This window comes from Pholcus phalangioides, unplaced genomic scaffold, assembly GCF_987345545.1.
Source record: "Pholcus phalangioides strain wild (caught in Gottingen) unplaced genomic scaffold, Ppha-v1.0 ptg000029l_1, whole genome shotgun sequence".
NCBI classification, from domain to species: domain Eukaryota; kingdom Metazoa; phylum Arthropoda; class Arachnida; order Araneae; family Pholcidae; genus Pholcus; species Pholcus phalangioides.
In genome coordinates this window covers 953,152-978,556 of record NW_028301619.1, presented here as the reverse complement: position 1 = coordinate 978,556, position 25,405 = coordinate 953,152, and the positions used below count along the sequence as shown (strand labels likewise).

General features: G+C 35.0%; 1 protein-coding gene across 1 annotated transcript in view; it reads right to left on the bottom strand.

Annotated features, from left to right (window-relative positions):
• Positions 1 to 25,103, bottom strand: part of Rab8 (RAS oncogene family member Rab8) — a 96,672-nt gene extending 71,569 nt beyond the window's left edge. Inside the window, exons 1-2 of the mRNA XM_089252522.1 lie at positions 24,737 to 25,103; positions 14,529 to 14,589 (exon numbers count right to left, since the gene is read on the bottom strand). Of these exons, the coding sequence (XP_089108648.1) occupies positions 14,529 to 14,589; positions 24,737 to 24,860 (185 nt within the window). The 5' untranslated portion in view covers positions 24,861 to 25,103. The remainder of the gene's footprint in view (positions 1 to 14,528; positions 14,590 to 24,736) is intronic.
• Between the last annotated feature and the right edge of the window lie 302 nt (positions 25,104 to 25,405).

Genomic DNA, 25,405 nt, shown 5'->3' with positions numbered 1-25,405 from the left:
AAAACAGTTTACCCACAACCAATGCTATTTTCCCCCCAACATTCCCCCCATTTTTCAAATTCGAATATCTCAGTGAATATTCCACTTAGAAACGTGGAATTTTTTGACATCATAGGGAGAGTCAGGGCAACAACTTTCCAGTTGGGTTTTTGGGCATAGTATGTCCATATAGAAAGTTAAATTTTATATTTTAATAACTATAGTACCCCTTGCAACATGAATGCGTGTCTGTGCATTCACGACTTCAGTAAATTTACAAATTTAAATAAAGCCTCGTTGAAAAAAAAAAAAAATAGTCGGAACAAAAATTACAAGAATGTACCGTGATAGGGGACACAAGCGGTCCAAAAAATTGTATGAGACATTCCAGTGGTCCTTGGGTTCAGAAAGGTTGAGAAACGCCAATCTAAAAAATTCGAGTCTTGAAAACGGAAATGACATAGCATTAAATTAAATTGGAGTTTTTTTACTTTTTTTAGCCGTAACACAAATCCAACAGAATGATCAACTTTAGAAGCCTTACATTTTGAATCTGAAAGCACCTATTAAATACAAACGCCTATAAAAAAAGTTTGTACACACCTATACAAACAAAATGTTTGATTTTCATTATTTGTGAAATTAGTGGAACAGCATATATAAGGTATATTTATAATTTAGATGGATTTGTACGACCTATTTCTGAAGCTGATGCGATAAGAACCCATAAAATAGATTGATGATCTAAAAAAAAAAAAAAAAAAAAAATCAAGCATAAATTATACGTTCAAGATCTATACACACTTTTCTTCCTTTATTTTTTTAACAGATAAATTATAAATTATCTCATATGCAGAACACCTAAAATACAAATTTTTCAGCATATTTCCCATATCTATATTTCTGAATAGTTAAACCGTGAACAAGTAAATAACTCTCTACTCCATCAGTACGATTGAGCAGGTTCGACAAAAATCAAGAGGTGCACTATTGTTCAGCCTAAAGAATAGAGGCATTAAGTGGGTGTTACACAAATGCCACTTCAGTCAAATCCCTACCACACCTTGCCCGATGTCCTGCGGAGCAGAAGGGGGAAAAACATTTTCTAGCTGGCCACTTTTGAAAACATTTTGTTGAAGGTGAAGTGTTTTTTTTCAAACCATTTTGTGAATCTTCTCTGATCCTCAGAGGGTTAAGAGGTTTTACTGTGTATTTATTCTCTGTATAACATAGTGACTTAAACATGCAATGAATGTGTGTATTTTCATTGGGAATTTTTATATTAAAAAACAATATTTCAGGTTTCTGACGAAAGGTTTTTAATGTGACAGTTAAAACCGTCAAAAATTACCATGCGTCAAAAACCTGCCTAAAACAGTAAAAATATTTACTTCACTTACAATTTGAAATATAGATGGCAGCACTAAAAAAAATTCAGACAACACTGGATAAACATACTTTGTTCCACACTCTACCACGAAGCTGGGCTGAAAGATCTCTGCAGCAGGATAAGTTCAGTGGTAGTTCAGTCCTGGCTTTCATTTATTCATTGTATATGGGGGAGTGAGGCTGTTGCCCCAGGCTCTGTACTAGAGCGAACATCGAATTCCCCCTTTAACTGTTCTTTATACATTACACAGGGGTGCCAAAATGCATGCTTGCCTCAGGTGACAAAGCATTTAGTTGCGGCCCTGTATACGAGTCATATTTATAGATACATAGATGCAAGTCAGAGCCTTAAACATATAACAAATGTTTTCTTTTAACATCAGACATCAATAGAACAGACAAACATTGCTCAATGCGATGAGCTCCGATTATATGCAGACATGCCAACATTGGCCTGAAGCCTTCCAGTAGTAATGAATGTTGAGCTTCACCAAGTGTTATGAAAGGTTCATTCGAAATTTCTTTCAACTGTGCATCTCTACCCGAGAAACAAACGCAGTTGTCTTTTGACACGAAGGATGAACCGGATTAAAATATTATTTAATACACATGATACATACTGTACAAATTCTCTAGCACATTCAAAAGAGACTGCTTCAATTCAAGCCGAAAGCATCGTTTCAACTATATCTTGTACACTACAGACAGAGAGAGAGAAAAAAGCAAAAACAAAACACAGAGGGAGAGGGGTTTCGTTAATGACGTCACAATCGTCTGGGTCAAAACGTCTGGGTCTGACACCACAAAATATATGAGAAAAACATCTTCTCTCCTCCCACGCACATACACTGATTCGCAACATCCTCCCACCTTGAGTTTATGCCAATTAAACTCAATATTCTCAGATCAAAATAAACAATATACTAATTGCATAAAATTTTCACAAAAATATTCAGATATATCACAATACTTACCAAAATAAATGATAAAGAGTTTACTCGAAGCATAATGACAAACTCTCAAAAAAATATTAAAAATTCCGAATAGCATATTAAAATATCAAAATCATTAAAAAAAATCATCACAAAGTACGCAATAAAATTTAACTATAACTCAAACGTTCAGGAACAGTCACTTTTGTTCCGCTTTTTGTTCGCAAAACTGGATCCGGGGGAGATTATTCTTCCAGTTTATGTTCGATCTCCATATGGTAAATCCTCTGAATCGGTCTCAGAAGTTCACCAGTGTCCGTTTTCACTCGAACAAGTCTAGTGTGACCATCTTTCCCTGGAATCAGATCTATCACACGAGCCAAGGACCAGTATGAACGTTTTCTGTCACTTTCTACGAGAACAACATCACCAACAGAGAGAGACTTGACTTTTTCTCTACGGAACGTTTGTTGACGCAACTGTCCCAGATATTCTGAACGAAATCTTTGTCTTAGCAAATCTCGCAACTTCTGTCGGTATAAGGCTCTTTTATTCAACTCTTTGGTATTCACAGCATCCAGGTCTGCAACGCTTGATGATCGTATCTCCATCAGGAACATCGATGGTGTCAACGGTGCCAGATCTTCAACATCTTCTGTCACATACGTAAGAGGTCTGTCATTGACAACAGACTCACAATCACAGAGTGCTGTGATCAGCTCTTCGTAGGAGTAGAGTATTAGAGATGCTCGTCCTAATACTCTTCTTAGGATGCGTTTTACCATTTGGATCAACCGCTCCCACCATCCTCCCCACCAAGCAGCAGGAGGAGGATTAAATTTCCAACTAATCCTTTGAATAGCCACTGCAGCAGAGATCTCATCCCAGTTAATGCTTGAGAATGCCTTATTCGCTCCAACGATATTTGTTCCATTGTCCGAATAGATTGTGGATGGTCTTTCCCTCCTAGCAATGAAACGTCGCAAGCTTTGGAGAAAGGCTTCAGTTGATAGTGATATCACAAGCTCTAAGTGTACAGCTCGGTACACTGCACATGTATATAACACGATCCATGATTTCTGGCCCTCTTTCAGATACAATGGACCGGCCAGATCAACTCCCACTATCTGAAATACTGCTGCGTCTTGCACTCTGTTTTCCGGCAAGGATATAGGAACAGACTCTACTTTACGTGCATTGAACCTCTTACATGTCACACAACGTTGAACAACAAACCAAACCGTTTTCTTTGCTTTTATGATCCAATATTCTTCACGTAAACTGCTCATCAAGAGAGAAACTCCGGCATGTAGAAGTTCCTTATGTTTCCACGAAATCAGGGTATGTACAACTGGATGATCCGAAGGCAGAAGGACTGGATATCTGAAATTTTTTGTGTCTTTTCTGTACATAACTGGCGTTTTTATTCTGATTATACCAAATTCATCAACGACTGGCCTCAATACACATATTTTTTCATCATCGAAACCCTTGAATGCTTCCTTCTGAATCAGTATAACAAGCATTCTTTCTGCGCGCTGTATTTCAAAACCAGTTGATGTCCAACTCTTTCGAAACATCCAATTTTTTCAAATTACTGGTGAACCTTAGGATCCAAGCCAGCATTCGTACGATGAAAAATACCTGTAATACCAGTTATCTGGTTTCGAACTTTCATTATGTGCAATCAATACACCTTTTCGCTTTTCAGAATTGACAACTTCTTCATCTGGCAATTCGGCAACCCGTTGCCAAGTAGACTCGGGCTCACTCAACCATGCTGGTCCCTCCCACCAGCTTAGATTCAATAAATGTTCAACCGAACAACCTCTTGAGGGAAGGTCAGCAGGATTTTGTTTTCCAGTGATATGCCTCCATTCGTTTATATGAGTCAACTTTCTTATTTCAAGTACACGATTATAAACGAATACACCCCAGTGTACATCTCTTTGGATCCAACTTAAAGCAGTGGTCGAGTCACTCCAATAATAAACCTTCAGTTCCGGTATGTCCATGTCAGAAATAACGGTGCTGCCTAATCTCGCCCCAATACAACATGCAAAAAGTTCTAAGCCAGGAATTGTTATGCTCTTCAACGGAGCAACTCTGGTACGTGATTGAACGAAATTCACTGAAACACAGTCAGTTGTTTCGATTCTCAAAAAAATGCAAGTAGAATAAGCATATTTGCTTGCGTCACAAAATATGTGAATACTGACTTCCTTATCAGTAAATCGACCTAGATTCACCCATCTCGTACTAATAGTAGGTATACTAATAGTAGGAATCAATCGTATGCCTTTTACCCATTTCCAAAATTGTTTGGCCAAATGGTCGGGTAAATTTTCATCCCACTTCAACTCTAGCTTCCAGCACTCTTGTAAAATTAACTTAGGAAGCAAAGTGACCGGTGAAGTAAATCCAATGGGATCGAATACCCTATTTGCCAATGAAAGCAAAACTCGTTTTGTAGCTACAATTTTCTCTTCTTCCGGCAGCTCGACTCTGCAGGAAAGTAGGTCATTCTCTGAATCCCAGTTCAGGCCAAGAACTGGAACGGGATCCGTACTATGTGATGTAGTGATAATACCAAGAGAATGATTGGACCTCCAGTCTCTTAGATTGAATTTTGCGGATAAAAGAAAAAGTTGCGATTCTATTATAAACTTATTCGCTTCATCAACTGAGTTCAGGCTGCACACACAGCTGTCTACGTAAAAGATTCTTTCTGAGTTCTAGCTGTAGTGGATAGGCCATCAGGAGCCTTATCAAGATGATGATTCAGTGTAGCAGCTAATAATAAAGGACTGCAATTGACTCCGAACACTACACGCTTATGCCTGTACACAACTATCTGATCTTTATCCCTTTTAGCCAATAATACAATGTTTTTAATGAACAGGGAAGGCGGATCACCCCCCCCTAAATATCCCCCGCACCCAAGCAACTTTGCAAGGTCACCTAAGCCCTCAGTAATTCATGAATATTCAATGCAATCCATCCTAGTATATGCACTTGCAAGTCCTTTTACATACTGACATCTGCCAACCCTAAACCCCCACCAATGCTTTCGTCATACCTGAGTTTCTTCACTGTAATGTACCGGCCGTCGTTACACATCCCGGATTCTATTTTATCTTTTCCCAACATAGAATTAGCATTTGCGAATGACAACAATGAAACAGTTTTCTTTCCACTAATAAGATTTATTACAACATTAGAGTTTTTTTTTACATAATTTAAAACTTTAACCAGTTAAAAAGGATTAAAACATAAATGCAACAATTTTTTAGAGTTTTTAACTTTAGTAAATATTGCAGGTTAAATTGTCATTATATCACCAATCTGAGTCAGTTAGTCGGAGTTCGTTATATCCACGCATCAGACATTCTCACCCAGAGGCCCTAGGTCGCTGCATCCAACTTGAATAGACTGTCGGTTCACCAGAACATAGTGACGTACTCTGCTCGGGGTGAGATGCCTTGTTAAATGCTTTTATGTATGTGTCTAGATCTCAGTAGTTCTCAGCACACTGGTGGCCTTTAAGGGGGAACTTCCCGTTCCAAGAATCAATCAGACAACAGAATCAATAGCCTGTAAAAACTCAGCATACTGAACAGTAAAACTCATTTGCATATCCACACGGAATAAAAACACTATTTCACTTTTGATATATGAAAGTTGGCAACATAGAAGGAGTAAACATTGAGGGTGACAGGTGATCTTGGTGATCAATGCCGGGAATAAAAGGTGAGACAATATAAAATCCATAAAAATGACTAGAAATAAGGACCATTTCCGCAGGGGCCTAAATGGTAATGTTACACACCACCTATGAGAAAACTTTCCGAAACAAGCTCTGCTGGTGCGCCAGCGCATGCTGAAAACAATAAGATTGTGTTCTGCTGTGACGCATAGCAATAGTAGGCTCAAAAAAGAACAAAAGAGTCTAGAACATAGTTGAATGGAGCAAGGTGCGAGTGATGAAGCAGTTTGTTTCATTGGTTCAACGATCACACTGAGCGTCAAAATCAGCAGTTTGGCGTCGGAATTGATGCGTATCACTAGACAGTGACAAGCATATAAAATTAATTAAAGGAATCACTGCTTATACAAGAGCCAAAACCATCATGTGAGAGCACAAACAGAGTCGATTTTCCACATTCCAAAAACCAATACTTCATTCACTCATGCAGGGAAGCACAGTGGGGGTGCTGACTGGGCTCCAGCATGGGGAGCCTGAGATAATTCTTAATTTTTCTTTAACACTATAAATTTGCCATAAGGGTGCCCGTGAAAAATCTGGCCTGGACTCAAAGATCTTGACTTAGGGCTCTGGCTGCAGGTTGTGGTCCAGGGGCCCTTTTGGAGGACAGATTTCACATAAATATTCCTTTTCCTATTCACATTTATTTTTCATTGTGTCCAATATTTACGCTTGATATTTGTTCTTGCATCAGCCTACATCACAAGCTTTTCACTGTATTCCAGTTGTTCTCAAACACTTTAGTCACCTGCGGTTCCCTTGCCTAACACATGGTTCATCTGTGGATCTTTAGAATAGTTTGGCAGATATTTTCCCATATAAAAATGTCAAAGCATAAACTGCCACACAAATCTATCTCCAGCTCACAGTGATACCCCTGACAAAGGTTGGAGATGCCCATAAAGGCCGCAATGCATTGTAACATATCGCCCCTTGGGCCATGTTCCATTGTTGCCATGCCATGTCACCATTGCTAACCCTCTACTCAATTAACACTAGTTCATTTCCCCAGAAGACCCGGTTGCGTGAGTGTCATTGAATTATTAATAATTATATATATATCATGTATATTTTTCTATGAAGAAATAACATGTAAAGAAATATATTGTATCAATGAACCTAATTAATACTGATTTAATTAGAATTCGAAAGTGGTTTGTTTCTAACGACCAACAGATAAACACATCAAAAGCTAAGTTTATAAATTTCCCTTCGCAAAAACTAACATTCATTTTTACCCTAATTCAATTTTCCATAATCACAATGGTACTATTAGTTCTGATCGTAATTCTTAATGTCTTTAATAAGTTACTACAATTAAATACCTAGGCGTATACATTGATCACAATCTTAAATGGAAGAATCTCTCTCTCTCTCTCATGTCAAGTATTTGCAAAAAAGACTACAGCTAGCAATTTATAAATTTTACTACCTCAAACCTTACTTGAATCAATCTTTTTTTCACTAACTCTTTATTGCTCCGTTTCACTTACTCCTAATATATGGACTAACTGTTTGGGGTTCTATTTTTCAACCCTTTCTCTATAATCAGCCCCCATAAGAGAATAATTTGAATCATCACAAATGATATTACTACACCATCTCAACATCTTGGAATACTTACATTAGGTCAATTATATTTCAATAAATGAACTAGTTCTAGCTGATTTTCAGATGGTCTATGAAATGATTTAGTAAATCAACGCTGTGATTATGTCATGGAAGTTGTTCAACCGTAGTTCTCTTGAGAACTGATATCACATGGCCATCTACAAGTGAGATCATTGGAAATGATCTAGTGTGTTTCGTCATGTCGTTCTATGATCTTTAAGGGCTGCATGCATCGACAGGGTTTAAACTATGATAGCAGGTTACAGCAAAGGTCACTTCAAAACCAGTTTTGGTGGCTGAATCTCAACCACCGTATTTGGTGAATTAGTAGCCGATCCACAGTCTAACCCATACACAGTGAATGCTTGGAAAAAATAATAATGGCCGTCATTCATGTTGCATAAATTATATTTTGAAATTGTAGGAATGGACTACTTTATTTGAAAATGAAGCAATAATTTTCTCATATTGGGTCATAGTCTTCTCTGAGGTAGAGGATATGGATGTTGATTCAGGCCCTGCAGATATTTTTGAAGCCCCTGATAAGTGCTGAAAAAAAGGCGAGTGACAATATTTGTGATTCCAATAAATAATGCACTTTATTTGCTAGTGGAATTATAAAAAGTACATGAAGGTTCGTATATCCAATTCTGAGCAAATTTCATGATAAATAATTATGACAGAATAATGGTTCTCATAATTCCTTGATTTCCCACCAAAGCTGAAAACTAAACATTCGTATGATAAAAAAATCATTGTTGATCTGCATATATAATAATTATTTAAAAAAAAATGTTTTCGGTGTTTCATCTTCTGATACTTTGCTCTATGGTTAAAATTTAATGCTCGCCAGTTATTCACCTTGTATGAAAACTAATTACTTTCAATGCACTTGGTCTGTATTCAAAATACTATAGCAGCGATTCCCAAACTGCATGCCGTAATCGATGAAAGTCGCCACAGGATATTTTGTAATAAAATGATAGTGAACGTGTTAATAGGACTATGACTCCCAATCAGTATTCCACAGCAATTCACATTGTCTTGGAAGCAGGGCTGGAACCAGAGGGGGCAAGTGGGACAACCAGCACAACCAGCCGGGGAGATAAAATTCAGGAGGCAGCTAATTTTAGATGGGAAAACAAAAATACCATTATAAAATCATATTTATAACGTTTATAAATGGTCAAATTTCACTATGGTGGGAATGACTAATCTCCCACCCCTTTCATTTTTATTATTTTCTTCAATTTTCCTTATAAATAAGTGCAATAATTTGCAAATAAAAAGTGATGATCATGCCCCCCCCCCCCCCACAAGGGTCGGGCTTCTTTAACACGTTGCTGAACCAATCATTCCTCGATGACAGGAAACTCTAGTCTCCAATGAATGTACGCCAGAACTTTGCCACTGGACTTATCCCGTTGCCGAGATCTCTTCCAGCTCAGCTGCGTGGCAGAGTCTGGAACAAACTCTAGTCTCCAGTGAGTGTTTACAATGCTTGATTGTCGTCAGATCCCACAAAGAAATTGCGATGTCTTGCTGAAACTAGTGAACTTTCTTCGACGTAATTGGGTGAGATCACTCTTAATTTCCACGAGAACATGGTTAACATACTCTAATAGCAAATCTGAATCAACTTGTTTATTCAATTCTTAAATGTAAATTGATATTGTAACTTAGAGTAAAATAATTGTTTTGACTTGAAACTGGCTATTGTTTTTCCTTGGTATTGCCTGTAGCTAAACTTATTAATGGGATCTGAGAATCACCCCATTCGGTTTTGACTTTTTTTTTTTCTTCTTCTAGTAATTGCTATTAACAATATGTTCAGCTAGTACCTGAAAGTTTCATCTTAATCAGGATAAATATAGAGGAGTTTTATTTTAGCTCCCAAAATAGGACTCATTTTCACATTTGAAAAAGTAAAAAAAATATGATAAAATATTAATCTGAATATAGGAAATGTGGTATCCAGAGAAGTGTCCTGCTCCATCAAAATTAATCTGTATAAATTGTTTCTATATCATAAGGTTATATGTTAAGATAACTATCTCTTATTAAGGTGGTGGAGGTTTAAGGACAATGGAAAAACTGCTATATCTTGAAAAATTGTGCATGAAAATTTTAGAGTGATAACTACAAATGTGAAACTAAACATTTTCCACTAAAAATAATTTTAGTGGGTGCTGCACTTTTTCCAGAAAAAAATTGTTGAAATTACAGCAAGTCAAAACCTGGAAAAAAGTATAAGGATATGCATGTTTTCTGACGTTGAAGAAAGAAATTTGCATTTTCTCATGTTGGTGAACAGTCTAGACCAGTGTTTCTCCGATACCAGGCCGTGGCCCGCGGTTGAGAAACACTGTTCTAGACTGTTCACCAACAGCCAATACGGCACAGTACCGGGCCGTGAGAATATTTTCATTACTCTTTCAATTTTCAAAATATTGTATTTTCACGAATAACTAATTGGTTTATTTCACTATTATGGTACATATTATTTTAGTTTTCAGTCTAAAAATCATACAAAGGAAGATGAAAAACCCTCCTAGAGTTCCAGATCAAAGGCTTCCAGCCGCAATTGTAAATTATAAGAATTTGGAGGATTCCTCTTCCCCTTATCTCCTGGAAATCCTTCGTTTTGTTGCAAGGCCCAAAGGAAAGAAACATGTCTCTGGTCCTTCCCTCCCCTCGAAACTAGTATTTTTAATTGTATTTTTTTTCTTTTCGTATTTTTGAGTATCCGTCTTCATGAGACCCAAACAACACAGCAGGGGTGGGGAATGTTTTTCCATACTCTCCGTCCCTTTTCCCCGAAAATATCCTACTGCTTCAGGGCTCTCTTTGTTGACAACCAGATGACCCTGTCGTTTGCGTGTCTATGGTTTGCCATTGTTGGCACCACAGAAAATGTCCTGAAGACAAACAATAATGCCATGAGAAAACTCGGCATCCCACGTTCCTTGGAGACTGAAAAAACATCTGTGCTGCTCGCCAAGCTGCATAACTTCAAAGGGGAATAATTGTGAGTGATTAGGAAAATTTCCGGGCAATATAAAACCACCATCGACAATTGGACCTGTTTATTTATGGCCAGTGGTAAAAACCCCTTTACGATTTAGTATGTGTTCTCAGAAAAGAACGAAGTATTTTACATATGCGTGGCAAATCTCTGACACTAATCAGTGAAGCACCATCTGTATACAGAAAATAGTGTGTTTTTGAATCGGTCATCAAGGTGCACATAACTACTGGTGATAACTCGAATATTGTTTTCTTTGCAAAAACGCAGTGAATTATGTTGCGAGAGTTTTCATTTCGATTTCTTTTCCAGTGTGGATAGGTTCACAAATCTCAATATTTGTTAAAAAAGAGAAAAGTTTAAGTTTTAGAGTAGAAAAATCGCGATCAAAGTTTTGTAATTTATCAAGTTACACAATTTAACATAAGCATCTATCCTGAATATACCGAAAGTGCTTCGCCCAAAAATGAACAATTTTCTGCTTTTCAGCGGACTTTTATGGTGAGTTACAATATAGACAATTTTTTTATATCATTACCTTCTTTCTAGCTAAGATTAAATACAAAGTTCGATTGTAAAATATATTTTACACTAATTAAGTTATTAAAAAAGTGCTGCATTGATGTTAGCTCAAAAAAATTCCATTGCCCACTATGAATGAAAACTTCATATTTTTACACACTATGCGAAATTAGACGTCGAACATTAAGACGCCTCGATTGATTTGTGATCAATTGAATTTTTTAATGAGGTAGAGGCGCCGAAATGAAGAAAACGTTGAGGGGGCTGAAGGTTGCCATTTGTCCCGTATATACGGGCTCAAGCCCTTATGCAGGAGAGTGAGTGGAGAGTTGCATTGTATATTGATTATTGGTGGCTCAGCCACCTCCTCAAATATATTGGGGGCGCTCAAACAGCCTCAGTAGCCAGGTTCCGGCGATTAAGCAATGATGATGTTTACTGCAGTTGCTGATGAAACGCTTCGTTTATGTTTTGACTTCTGCACGTTATTAATACATTACTGTAAAAAAAATGTTGCATCACTCCGCAAGAAAATAATGAATTCAATTCATTATAAACAGGTTTTAACTAATTAAAAGTTTAAATTAATTAATCAATTAAAGGGTTTAATTAATTAATTGATTAAATGGGTTTTTAATTAATTAATCAGCTCGCAATTGAAATGTAATTGGTTGTTTATTAATTATTAACTTTTGAACAAGTAAGCTATTCCAGACCGGGCCGTAAACTCACAGCAATTTGATTCACCAGCCCACGGTTCCAAAAAGGTTGAGAACTGGTCTAGATTGTTTTGATCAGCCATGCAAAGTGAAATCAATTTTTTTTCTGAAAGTGTGAAGATGCCGAAGACAACATATTTATTTGATACTGAAGGGAACAAAAAGCTTGCTCTCAAAGAAAACGTTATGCCTGGTTACGAAATGGCAAGAATTAAAAGACTAAGACTGTTGATTTTACAGTATCATAAATGGGTCTGAATTATGGACTGAAAGCTTGCACAAGAAGGCTTCTTTCTCTTACCATTCATCAGAAAAATAGAATTATTCACAGATTTTAGGTGAAAAAAAAATCTTTGATGCAATTCAGAAGGAATTAAACTTACACATGTCAAACTGTCATACACAGTCAATGTCATACACAGTCAATCATACACATGTCAAACTGTGCCTAATGTGAAAAAAAAATCTAGAGTGCGAAACCAAAATATACAAATCTTCCCCTTACAAAACAGCACAGACAAAAGCAATATGAATTGGCTAACGAGCATGTATCTTTTGATGCTAAACAGTATAACAGGGACCCTAGGTTGGGATGTTTGCCAGGACCTCTGGTTAAATTTTTTTATGAACCCCCTCTCTACACAGGCTGTCCCAAATTGTTTGCACAGCGGATATCTCTGTAACCGTTGACTTTAGAAACATGCTCTCAATTACGAAAAGTTTTCAAATGGCGTGCAGTTACTTAAAATCTGAAAATATATTTCAGGGGTGTCACACATTATAAAAAGTTAATTTTTTATTTTCTTCAGTCCCAGTGTGCTCAAAAACCCAATTAGAAAATTTTTGCCCTGTCTCACCTGATGAGAAAAAACCTACAAGTTTTCAAGTGCTATGTTCACTGAGATATTCAAATTAAAAAAATGGAGGAAAGTTTGAAAATAAACAGCATTAAATGAGGGTAAAACAGTTTTTCTGCATTTAATATTTTTTCCCAAATTTCCTCCATTTTTCGAATATCTCAGTAAATATTTCACTTATAAATATGGAATGTTTTTGTTGGCATCAGGGAGACAGGACAACTCCTCTCTAATTAGGTTTTTGACCACACTGGGACTGTATAAAAAGTTAATTCCTTTATTGTCTTATGTGTACGACCCCTAAAATAAATTCAGATTTTAAGCACCTGCAGCCATTTGAAAATTTTTTGTAATTGAAAGTATGCTTGTAAAGTAAACGGTTACAGAAATATTCGCTGCTCAAACAATTTAGGACAGCATGTAGTGTAAAAAACCAAGAATGATAAGAATCATTTCGGGCCCCGCTGGAGCCCTGCCAGCCGAAAATCATCTATAGCAGAAGGCCTCAGCACAAAGTTTGTGACGTCACTGAAGAAAGTTATCTCATCTATAGCCATTGGATATAGCAGGCTGATGCATGTGTCGTCTTTACCCTTTTTTGTAATATATCAAATAGCTATAGGTGATACAATCTTCTTCAGTGATGTCACAAGCTTCACGGTGAAGCCTTCTGCTATAGATGGTGTTGGCCAGCCCCACCCTTATGCAGGCTATTAACTAAATATTTCATCAGGCTATTATATGATAGTCCACAGATTATACAGTACAGTAATTCTTTTGTACTTCTGTAAGTAGTAAAACTACTTTCCAAGGTCAAGAAACACAATTATGGTAGGGGAAAAAGTTGTATGGAGGTTTTCCTTTATATATACTTTTTTCTTCTCTTGGAAATAATGCATCCTACAGGAGGGCTGGACAAATCCCAGGCACCAGGCCACCATGGCGACTAAGAAATTGATATTGGTGCCTAAACTTTTCTTCATGTAGTTACTAAACTGCCGGCCAAGAGCAGTCCAAAATGTTTTGAATAGCAGCATATCTACCAACATGAAAGAGTCACTACCCTGAAAAATTCTAAAGCAGCATTATTTTGAACCTTTTTCTTGGGGGGAAAAATTTTTGGCACCTAAAAATTGTTCTGGTGTCTAGATTTGTTTAGCGATTTGTCCAGCCCTGTCCTACAGAGGCATAGACAAAATTTTTGTGTAGTTTTCCAAAATTCAGGGTATTTGATGTGCTATAGAGTGTGTCAGTGTAGCACCTCCTAGAGATAAAAGGCCTCTGCAGTGTTTGCCATAAAAGTCATTCAGACTGCCTAGCAAATGTGCCACATTTTGAAACACAGCATCCTATTTCATTTCTTATTTTAATGCAGAATCTTCCTGATTGGCTCACAAATACTGCATAGTGATTGGATATGTGGGAATAGAAATCACCAATTCTGAGCCCGATCATTTCTTTTCCTCACATTGATGATACTAGCACGAGCAGGGAATTTTTTCCCCTGAATATTCTGAGGGAAAATGGACTACTTACTGACGTCACAAGCAGACTGCAGAAGCCTTCTATCTCTAGGAGGTGCTGGCCAGTGGCATCTCTGGCAACATTGATTTTCTTAATAATTCAAGCATAGTTTATAAATGAGAAAAACCAGGCTTTCTGCCTGAAACTACAGCAGACATCATCAGTAGATAACAGAATTGTAAATTACAAAAAATTTTAACACACCATATTTGAAGCTTGATTTTCTTTCCATCTAATTCAATCGTTTTGATTTTGAAATCAATGCCTGAAACAAAAATCAATATTAACTATACATATATAAATAAAAGAACCAAGTATATATATATAACCCATTTTAATAAGTAAATACAAAGTCCTGGACAAGTCAAAGAAAACACTCTTTTGGATTATTTTTTTCAGAAAACTAAATATGCTTCTCTGGTATTTGTTTGGCACACAATTTTTTTTTTTTTATTTGTCAAGCTCTGTGAATCTTTATTACCTATTCTATGATGTGCCACTCTATATATTTTCATACAAAAGACAGTTTGACAAATTTCAGGTGCCAGGTCATCATGGCAACTACTTAATAGGTATAGGCGCCTTAATTTTCACTAGCTCAGCCAAATACCCTTGGCTCACAAAATATTTTTTGTTTGGCACCTAGATTTTTTTCTCGATTTATCAAGCTTTCCAAAAGACCATGCATCCATTTTTTATACAGGGTTATTTTTTTCAATACAATCTCTTTTTAAGAAACTCATTAGAATAACAAAAATAAAATTTACCAACTCAGCCCCAAATGAATCTATAAAAAATTATGTTGTAACACACTGCATAACAGAGAAAAAGTCTTAAATTATTTACCCGATGAATATATAGACAGCCCAGTTAAAAAAAAAAAGCAACAACTCGTAAAATTAAATTTGAGTTATGCACACCATGAGAACAGTGGGAAGATGCCTCAACATATTGCAAAACAACAACTCCCAACTCTTGCACTTTTGCTTTCCATGATTCACATCAAGTGCAAAGTGAATCAATTAAAATACATATATCTGAAAAAATAGAATTTTGAGTTGCCTTTTTGAACGGGACCAATAATATGCTCTGCAAACAATATAATTTTTAATGATTCTTTTTTAAAACAAAACAGAACCAAAGCAGTAAATTTTACATCATTATCCTCAACCATTGTTTCTCTCAGGTTGAGGATAATGTGTTACCAATGCCAAACAATAGCTCATCTCACACCAATAAATCACTTTGCAAACTCGACTTTGCGTAAAATGACTTTTCTTTATGCTTCCTAGTATGTAATAAAAAATAATCTTTGTCTTAAATAACCTTATACACCTTTTGCAGAACCCTTGACTTTCTTCTAAATATTCAAAGTAGGGAAAAACAATTGAACTTTCAAATACAAAAATAAAAATTTAACAAATGAGAAAATTCACCTGTAGAAATTTTTATTAAAACTCTTACTACACATCAGTAGTGTATGCAGAATTTTCCCGGGGAATGGGGGGGGGGGGGTCAACTTTTTCTTCCCAAGGGAAGGTTTCAGTTTTTTACTGTAAAAATGTCATAATTTCAGCTCAACAGCAAAGTTTAATCCAAATATCCCCTTGTGCATACATCTATGCTGCATATGGAGGAAATTGAAAATTCAATTAAATTGGATAAAAACTACTATTTTGTATCCATTTCTAATATTAATTGAAGTGTTCTACCGAACAATGGTCTATATTGTTTTTTTAAACTTTAGAGGGACAACGAAAATTACCACTGAAAAAAGGGGAAATTTTTTTGTCTAAAACTAACATGGACCGTTATTTCGTCTGGAAAGGTAACCAAGGCGGTGGAATGACAATATAGACTGTTGTTCCATTATAGAACACATGATTGCAGCTTTTTAACCACTTTACGATCAAGGACGTAAACGCCAGTGGAATAAATCCAAACAAATCTGTTTTCTTTCCTCGCCTCATCACCACAAAACTTTGTTGCACAACCTTATAAAAAAAGTTTTCATCTCCGTGATGAGGAGGAAAAAATTTCTATTCTAAGGTGAAATAGGTTGTACTATAAACATGCAAATAAGAGGGGGAAAGAAAACTGGTAGGTGAGGGTGAAAAGAGAAATATACTTCATACCTACTATCTCTTATCTGTGAAATAAGGATCATTCCCAAAAAAAGTGTACATTCCACATTTTTGAAATGAAAAATCAAAGTTGAATTTTTAAAATAAAATTAATCTCAAATTATAGCCAATGACTAGAAGTTTAATATTTTATAAATATTTTTCACTTTTATTTTGTAATATTTTATTTTTTGGGTTTTATGACTCAGTCATGGATTTTGTCTACTCTGTTATGAAAACAAATATCACTGTAAAAAATATTATTTCTGGGGTTTTCTCTTACAATAATGAAATCAGCTTATTTCTTATACATATGCTGGAAAAAAAAAAAAAGTTTTAAAAAAAATTGATTTTCTGTTGTTCTGATAGTTTTTCATGATTTTTTCAAAATAACACACAGGAAAGTTCATTTTTTATATACATTTAGCTACTCAAAATCAAAACTTTTTATTTCTGACAGACAATGGGTTGGTAATTTATAATTTAACATCTTAGTTTGAAATGTTCCTAAATTTTTTGCCTGTGAACTGCAAAAAAATGCTTCCCGTAACAAAGTGAACACCATTGTAACAGAGAGCACAGAAATGCTTAACTATGAGAAAGATATCTCAAATATTCTATATAAATAGGTCACGCAGAAATACACTTTTATTTTCTCAAAAATTATACACAATATGTGATAGATGAACCAGAGACTCCTCTGTAACCTTTGAAAAATGTCTCCCCTCGTAGTTTGAATTTTGTTCTAGAAAAATTATTAAAATCTGGGCACTGGACTTGCTCAGTTGTATATTATATCAGCATGATTTCTCTTTTGTTTCAAAGTTTTTGTTGAAATTGAGTAGTAATTTGATGTAGGTATAATGACTCACATTAGTGTGAGCCAGTCACTCGCATTTATGGCTCTCACATTAGTGATCCAGAATGGACTTGGGGGGGGGGGGGGTATAAGAGCCTGGAAACAAAAAGATGATAATGGAAGATAATGGGGTTCTTGTCCAATAAAATATAGAATGTACTGTCATATAACGATCTATGCTAATACTAAAATGCCCCTTATGACACAACTCCCTGGATTTGTGCCTGGCAGTGATTTTATATAATGATCTGTACTACTTTACTTTCGTATTTAACTTTAAAAATAACAATATGATGAAGAATGTAGAAAAGGGTTTAAATTGAATAGATAACTTAATAAATTTAACTTAACTCTTCAAAACCTTTTAACTAAGAAAACTTTACTTTGAATCATGGTTTCCATTCTGTTGCGTTGCTTTAGTTTTGGAAGATGTAACAGAATGGACACGTAACAGAGTGGACAAATTAGCCTAAATTATTATTTTTCATTATAAATTTGAATGATTGATGAAAACTTTTATTATATTTTGAAGAATACCTCCATGTACTAGCACTAGATGTTGATATAGATGAAAAAAAATTGTATTTATTTATGATAATGACATTAACAGAGTGGACATCTGACAAAGAAAAATCTGGTACTAAAGACATAACGTGAATATTAAGTCATTTTGCAAAAGTCAAATCCAAAATTATTGATCAAGCATTAAAAGTAAACCTTTCAATGAGCACAAAAGTGTTATCAGATTTAATCTGGTATAAAAATGTATTTCCTAAATGACCGTAACAGAGTGGGCATTTTAAAACGGGAACGTTTCGGGACATGAAAAAAAAAGGTTTTTCCATAGGAAAATAAAATTTCAAAATTTTATTGCCAGTTTTATTCATCTATGGCACATATATAAAACATGATTCCAAGTTTTTTGAAAAACATTCCTGATTTCCACCAAGCTCTTTAACACTTTTTTGAAGCTGGAACAGCCAGATTTTGAGGTTTTACTACAAACAATTTTTAAAAAAAATCCGATACCATCTGAAACAAATTCAGAAGTAGGCGTACCATATATGAGAGAATCAAATGAAGAACTAGAAAAAAATTAAAATTACTACCAGAGTGCTCTGAAATTTTGTAAAAAAAATTATGAAGTCTCGGAAACAGTTTGTACACTTTTTTAGGAATGACCCATAAAAGAATATGGTAATATACTTTTTTCCTTTCATCTGTCTTTTTTCTTAGTTTTCTACTTTTTCCCTTCCTTTTTCTAACATGCCATTACCTTAGAACAAGGTTATCGAAACTTGTATCGTATTTATTGCAAATTCGCCAAGCAGAGATCATACAAATTTCTTTCCAATCGCTTGTGAGTGAACATTTAACAGAAGCTATAGGCCTATGGAACATTATTTAGTGAAAAAACTGATTTGCACAAATGCAACACAGTTATTCGGCCAAACACTTCTATTACTTATTATATTAAAACAGTGTTTCCCAGGATAGGGGATATTATCGCTTGAGAGTGCTGTAGCTGACCAAAAGAACAGTAGAAGCTACGGTAAAGTTCAGAATCTTATGGGTCACCTTAGGAACAGGAAAAGAGGTGAAAAAGATGCAGCTTTTATATTCTCCATCTGTGATCTTTTTTTGGTGAATAATTCTTTTAGTGATTTTTTTGGTGACCAGAGGGAAGTGAATCTTTTTTTTCTCTGACATTGGGGTTTATGAACCAAGTAACAATCCTATAATTATTTTCTTTGTAGTGTGAGGGATGTTAAATACGGATAATTTAAAAACCATGCTATAGAAGGATTTTTAAGTTATTAGAACTTTTCTAACGAACGAAGACATTTTCATATTTAATCTCAGAAATCTCATTTACGCCCAAAAGACCAAATACCTCTCATTCTCTATATATACCCCATTACTTAAAAACTAATCCAACAAAATTCTGGAGTTACCTTAGACACTTAAGTCTGTTGGTCCCACTTCCCTCAGAAGTTCAAATAAACATACATCTTCTCCTTCAGAGATGGCTGAAAAAATCAATTTAGTATTCTGTTCGGATTTCCTCAATAGACCCCTTCCCAATACTCTTTTTTTGATTCTATCCACAACTCGCCCCCAATATCTTTCTCCAAACAGGGTATCATTAATAATTATTGGAAAAACAAACCCTATTCTGTTGGTCCCGATGTCATCCCAAATTCCATTCTTAAATTCTGTGCTGATTAAGTCTCCGGCTATCTTTTAATCCTATGTGTGTGTTCAATGTTTCCCTAAATACTGCTATCCTCCCCAATGACCGGAAAATCAATAAAATTATTCCTATCCACAAATCAGGTCCACTTTCCAAACCCCTTAACTTTAGGCCAATAGCAATCACCTCTTCCTGCTGTAAAATCTTCGAACATATTGTAGCCAAAGAAATCTGTATCCACTTAGACTCCTTTTTTTAGACTCTTTTTTTCCCTCCAACCACACACAACACGGCTTTAGACAATCTCTCTACTACCTCTCAATTGGCCCTCTTCATCCACGACCTCTCGGAAACCATTGATAAAACCTACACACTGATATTGTTTTCCTAGATTTCTCTAAAGCCTTTTATAAAGTTCCCCATGATAAACTTCTCCTCAAACTCTCATACCTTGGCCTCAATGCACAAGTACTTAATTGGGTGGAGGCTTTCCTAAAACATCAAACAGTTCGTCCATTTTAATGATCATAACTTCCCATCCGCCCCCCCCCATAAAGTCTGGGACCCCCAAGGATCGGTCCTCTCCCCCATTACGTTTCTTAATTTACATCAATGACCTCCCAAAATCCCTCAACTGCACCACTAGATTATTTGCTGATGACTGTGTAATTTACCATATCATTCACCATGAATCTGATCAAGAACTTCTCCAACATAACCTGGTTTCCATCGCGACTGGTGTTCTTTATGGCAAATGCCAATCAATATCTCAAAAACGGTTCACATGAAAGTTACTTATACCAGTAAATTACTTCCTCTTGATTACTCGTACTCCATCAATAGTTTAACGTTATCAATGTTATCCCAAGTTTCTCAAATCAAATACCTGGGTGTCATAATCTCAGCAAACCTACGTTGGCACAAACTTGTTAACTATGTTTACCAGAAGTGTCTAAATAAACTTTTCTTCCTTCCCCCCGCAACCTTAAACACTCCACTCGGGATATCAGACTACTCTGTTACCAAACTTACATCTCCCTCGTTATTTCCTACGCTGCTGAAATCTGGGACCCCTACACCTCCAGTAATATAGACAAACTAGAATCAATCCACCCGATTTGCTCACGACTGCTGGTCATCTTTTGTTTCCGTGTCCAAAATTAATCTCCTCCCTCTCTACTCATCTCATTTCTCTATCAACATTGTTATATAAAATTTCCCGTGGTCAATTCAACATAGATACTTCAGGTATCTTAGCCAAACCATCCTACATCTCTAGAAGACTCGACTGTTCAAATAAAAAACCCTATTTTTGCTTCCACTGACTGAATTAATACCTCATACCATTGGTGAATGAAACAAACTCCCAAGCTCTATTGTCGAATCCTCCCCACTATCACTAGTTTTTTGTCCAATATCAAACAATATCTTGTATAAATAAATCTCAACTGAGGCTTTGGATTTTAACATAATGTTGGGAAACTTTTCTTCTCACCAACAAAAAAGGTTACACTGCATCTGTTCGAAAGAAGTATAAACAACGAGGAAATATTACAAATGAGTTCAGATGTCTGCATTAAACAATAACCAAGAAATTATCTTCAGTAGAGATGTAAAATTCTCGAGAATAATCTTTTGGAGAATATTCTCTGGTAGGACTACTATTATAAAATTACTTGAGAATATTCTTATAAGTTCTTGTTGAGAATATTCTCCTGTTACTTATAATATAGTTACATATAATATCCTTGAGAATATTCTCTGGAAGGACTACTTTCATAAATTACTGGGGAATATTCTTACACAAAATAATAATTATTCTGAAGTTATTAATAATAGTCCTTCCAGAGAATATTCACCTCGATGAGAATATTCTTCAGTTACCGAAATCTTTCCAGAGAGTATTATCAAGAATATATGTAATAACATGTATTATAATAAAAAATCTCAATAAATAACTTAATTATTATATAAAAATTATATCATTCTCATTTTTTATAAGAATATTCTCTAGTATATAATTTATAATAGTAGTCCTTTGAGAGAATATTCTATGGAGAATGTCCCTCTCTCTCTTCCCGTCAAGAAGATGGGTATATTGAAGTTTATAGACCACAATATTAAAGTTTGAAAGCAAGAAAATTAAATCAACAGGGCTGAATTCCACAACTTTTAAAGAAATGTGAGTGATACAGAATTTAAGTGTATGTGCATTGAAGAAAACAACAGTTCTGTATCTTAGAATGAAGGTGATTGTATAAGAATAGCTTCCTTTATCAATCACCTTTGGTTTGATTTCCTTTGTGTTAAACATATTTCTGAAAATTTATCCAATGTTAAAATTATTTTTTAAGGTTTTAATCTCATGGTTAATAAAATCTTTATAACCAAACTTTTAAAACCTCTCATGACCTCGAACTAAAAGTTGTCATTGGGGATGATTATACCAAAAATTGTTTTGTTGTAAATGTTTTAGGCAATGAAAACTGATTTATATTTCACAATATAAACAAAATTAGTAAAAAAATTTAAATTATTTAAAAGAAAAATGAATATTCTCGATTATTCTCCAATTTTTACATCCAGGAGAATATTCTTACCTCACATCTCTATTCAGATCAAGTCTGAAAATTTCTCTTGGTTGCTCAGTGATGCAAATACATATGTGAGAAGCAAAATGGCTAAAATGCTTTATTCATCCAAACAAAAAATATATAAATTTTGATTGCACTCAACATAACTCTTTAACAGTGTTGCTTTCTTTCATTTTGGTAAATTCCCAATACATGATATACCACTGTGTGGTGACTTTTTTTTATCACCAGACCCGATTTTATATACTATTCACACCCTTAAAACCCCTATATTTTAGTCCCACCCATGAATGGATAAGAATGCCTTTATAACGACTAGTACCATAGAACTGGCTACTTCTGTTCATGGGTGGTTTCTTTTGCTGTGTCACTGAAACAGCACTGTTCGTGTGTCATTCAGATTGTAGTTTTTCCATTTCAGATGATCTGAGCATGGGAAGACCACCTAAGTAACACGCTCGTCTGCCTTTAGTGGTTCATTAAAATATATTTGCTGGTGCAGCAATTCAGGAGGATGTGCTCTACCATTTTATCTCTCATAGTGCAAAGAGGGGGCATATTGCATTCATGTTCGGAATGAACTTTACTAGTCAGTGATTCACTTCTGATCAGAGTTCTAGCCTTTAAGAAGAGTGTTGCTCCAAGAGATCAATGACTGTGTTGGCTACATATAGCTAGCTACTTTCGCACAAATTTAGCAACAAAAACATACATCCTACCTTATATAGAGATTACAGAACTATTCATTTTTATTCGCTAGTTCAGTGTATCTCAACCTGTGGTCCACAAGTAGACTTGATAAAATTAATTCTAATAAAACTTAATTCTAGCCGGGATTACACTATAAAAGTTTTATAAAAGAACTTTTCTAAAGCTTTTAGTATAATGCCAACCTAACCGAATAAAAAATTATTCAACCTTTATAGTTATGTTAGTTTTTTTTCCATATGGGTTCAAATAAAAATTATACTTTTATAATGTCAGGAATTGCAATCCTTAAAGATACGATAAATACGGAGTAGCACAAATTTAGTAAAAAAATTCAATTTATCGCCTAAAATACAATTTGCTAATTGCTGCTGAAATTGCTGTAGGGTGGGGAAAATGAAGGACTGCTACAAATCGTAGAAAAAACAAAGAATATTTTTGGATATTTTTCACAGGAAAAACATTCAAATGATCAGATGACCATATTTCATTGAGAAAAATACATTAAACTGGGATCTCAAAAGCGTAAAATACAGGACATCGCCAATTGTCATAAAAAATATTGCCAGAAGTAGGCACAATCACCAATTGTTATTAAAATCAATGAAAAATTGAAAAAAAAAAAAAAACATTGAACCTGAAGAATATGCGATATGAACATTTATTGTCATAATTATCATAGTATAATTTGTATATTATAAAAAACAGTATTCACATGATTTTAGTAAATATTACAAATTATATTTTTATTGCATAAAAAAAATCAGAACTACCCCAAAATTAAAGGAATGTCTCATAATATTGGAAACAAATGGTCCGTCAAATTGTTTTAGACATTCTATTGGTCCTTCGGTTCCAAAAGATTGAGAAACGCTACGCTAGTTTATAGAAATCATGACAAGCACTCATTTGAAAGAAATACAATGAGCCAATTTTCTAATAACTTAAGTTAGATTACACGGAGAGAGCAAATACTTGGCCACAAGATGAATAAAAACTAGTGAGAACAGTATTTTTTCAAGAAATTAAAAATCGAAATAAGATAAAACCTAGATCCTTATGATCATTTTGGTACATTTCAACACTATGGGTTCCATTCTGAAAAGGATAAAAATAAAATGGTCCTGGATGGAAAGGACCAAAAATCCAGCTATCACGATGGATGCCAACTAAAGATTGAAAAAGACACCACGAGCACTTGGTTGTTTCCTTCATCTGTGTAAATTCTGATTGGTTTATGAATCTGTGACGTATTGCAAATTGATTCCATAGAGGAAGAGTTGGTGTTGATTTCCCATTGTTAACTAAATATTTCACATATGTTTTGGTAAAACTTCCTTTGTATAAGTCTAAATATACTGGTGGTTTTAATTTTTTAGATGACCCTAGCTTTACATTCATCTATAGCTGGCATCCATTGTGAAAGCCAGATCTTTGGTACCTTCCATCAGAAACCATTTTATTTATTTTTTATCTTTTGAAAACGAAACTCAATGCTCCAAAACACTATCGTATATAAGGATCTAAGTTTTATCATATCATTTGAATTCCAATTTATCGAAAAGCTGTTTTTCTCGCTGGTTTTTACATAAGTTGGCATAAAAACACCCTGGTAAAAATAAATATAGAGTTGATGCTTACCCATCAGCATTCTCATCAGAAATAAAAACTGTCAATATTGTGAAATATTAAATAGATCAAAATCAGTGAAAAATCAATGGCCACAACCATGAAAATATATAAAACAGATGCCCAAGTTACATTACTTTCTTTCAATAATTCGTATATTTTGTGTTTGTTATCAGAAAACTACGGACTAAAATACTCATAGTAATAGCAAGGAACACACGCCCTGATTTGACAGTTCTAGAGATTACAGTATCACGGGGATGGAAATGTATTAACGTGAATATATAGGTTCAAACTATATTTACCTATGGTGGAAATGAAAGTCGAGTTGAACATATCTTCGGAGAATCGGAAGAGGATACAAGTTTTGCCAACGCCTGAATCACCGATTAACAATAATTTAAAGAGATAATCATAGGTTTTAGCCATCTTCAAAGCCTAGGGGTTTTCGACAAATTACTCGAATCTCAATAAATGATCATAAAAAGTATATCAATTGGTTGACAAAAGGAAGAAGCTTTAGGTTCGCAATGAACAATAAAAAAACAATAAATAGTACAAGTTAGCAATGCACTCATTCACGTTGTAATAACTATTTTTCAGTTTCCTCGCACTGCTGTTTTCTTAGATATGCAAGGCAAGGCCTCACATTAATGTAGCCAACTCTTTTATACAAATATGTGATTTCTAAGAAATCACAAAAGCACAAAGCGCTTATAGATGTCACTACGACCGAAAATGATTAACAAAAGCATCAAACAAATCGATAAAATGACCATACGTCCCATATTCTTTGGGACAATCCCGTTTTTTTGTTTTTTTCGTTACCCCGACTTTTTAACAAAAAATTTTCCGGTTTTTCACGCATTTCCAACGAAGCCAACTTGACTCTTTATTCTTCAAATCAACGATTGCAATTATCTTTCCAAGTCAGAAATTGCCTTACGATAATTACAACCACAAACGAGAATATT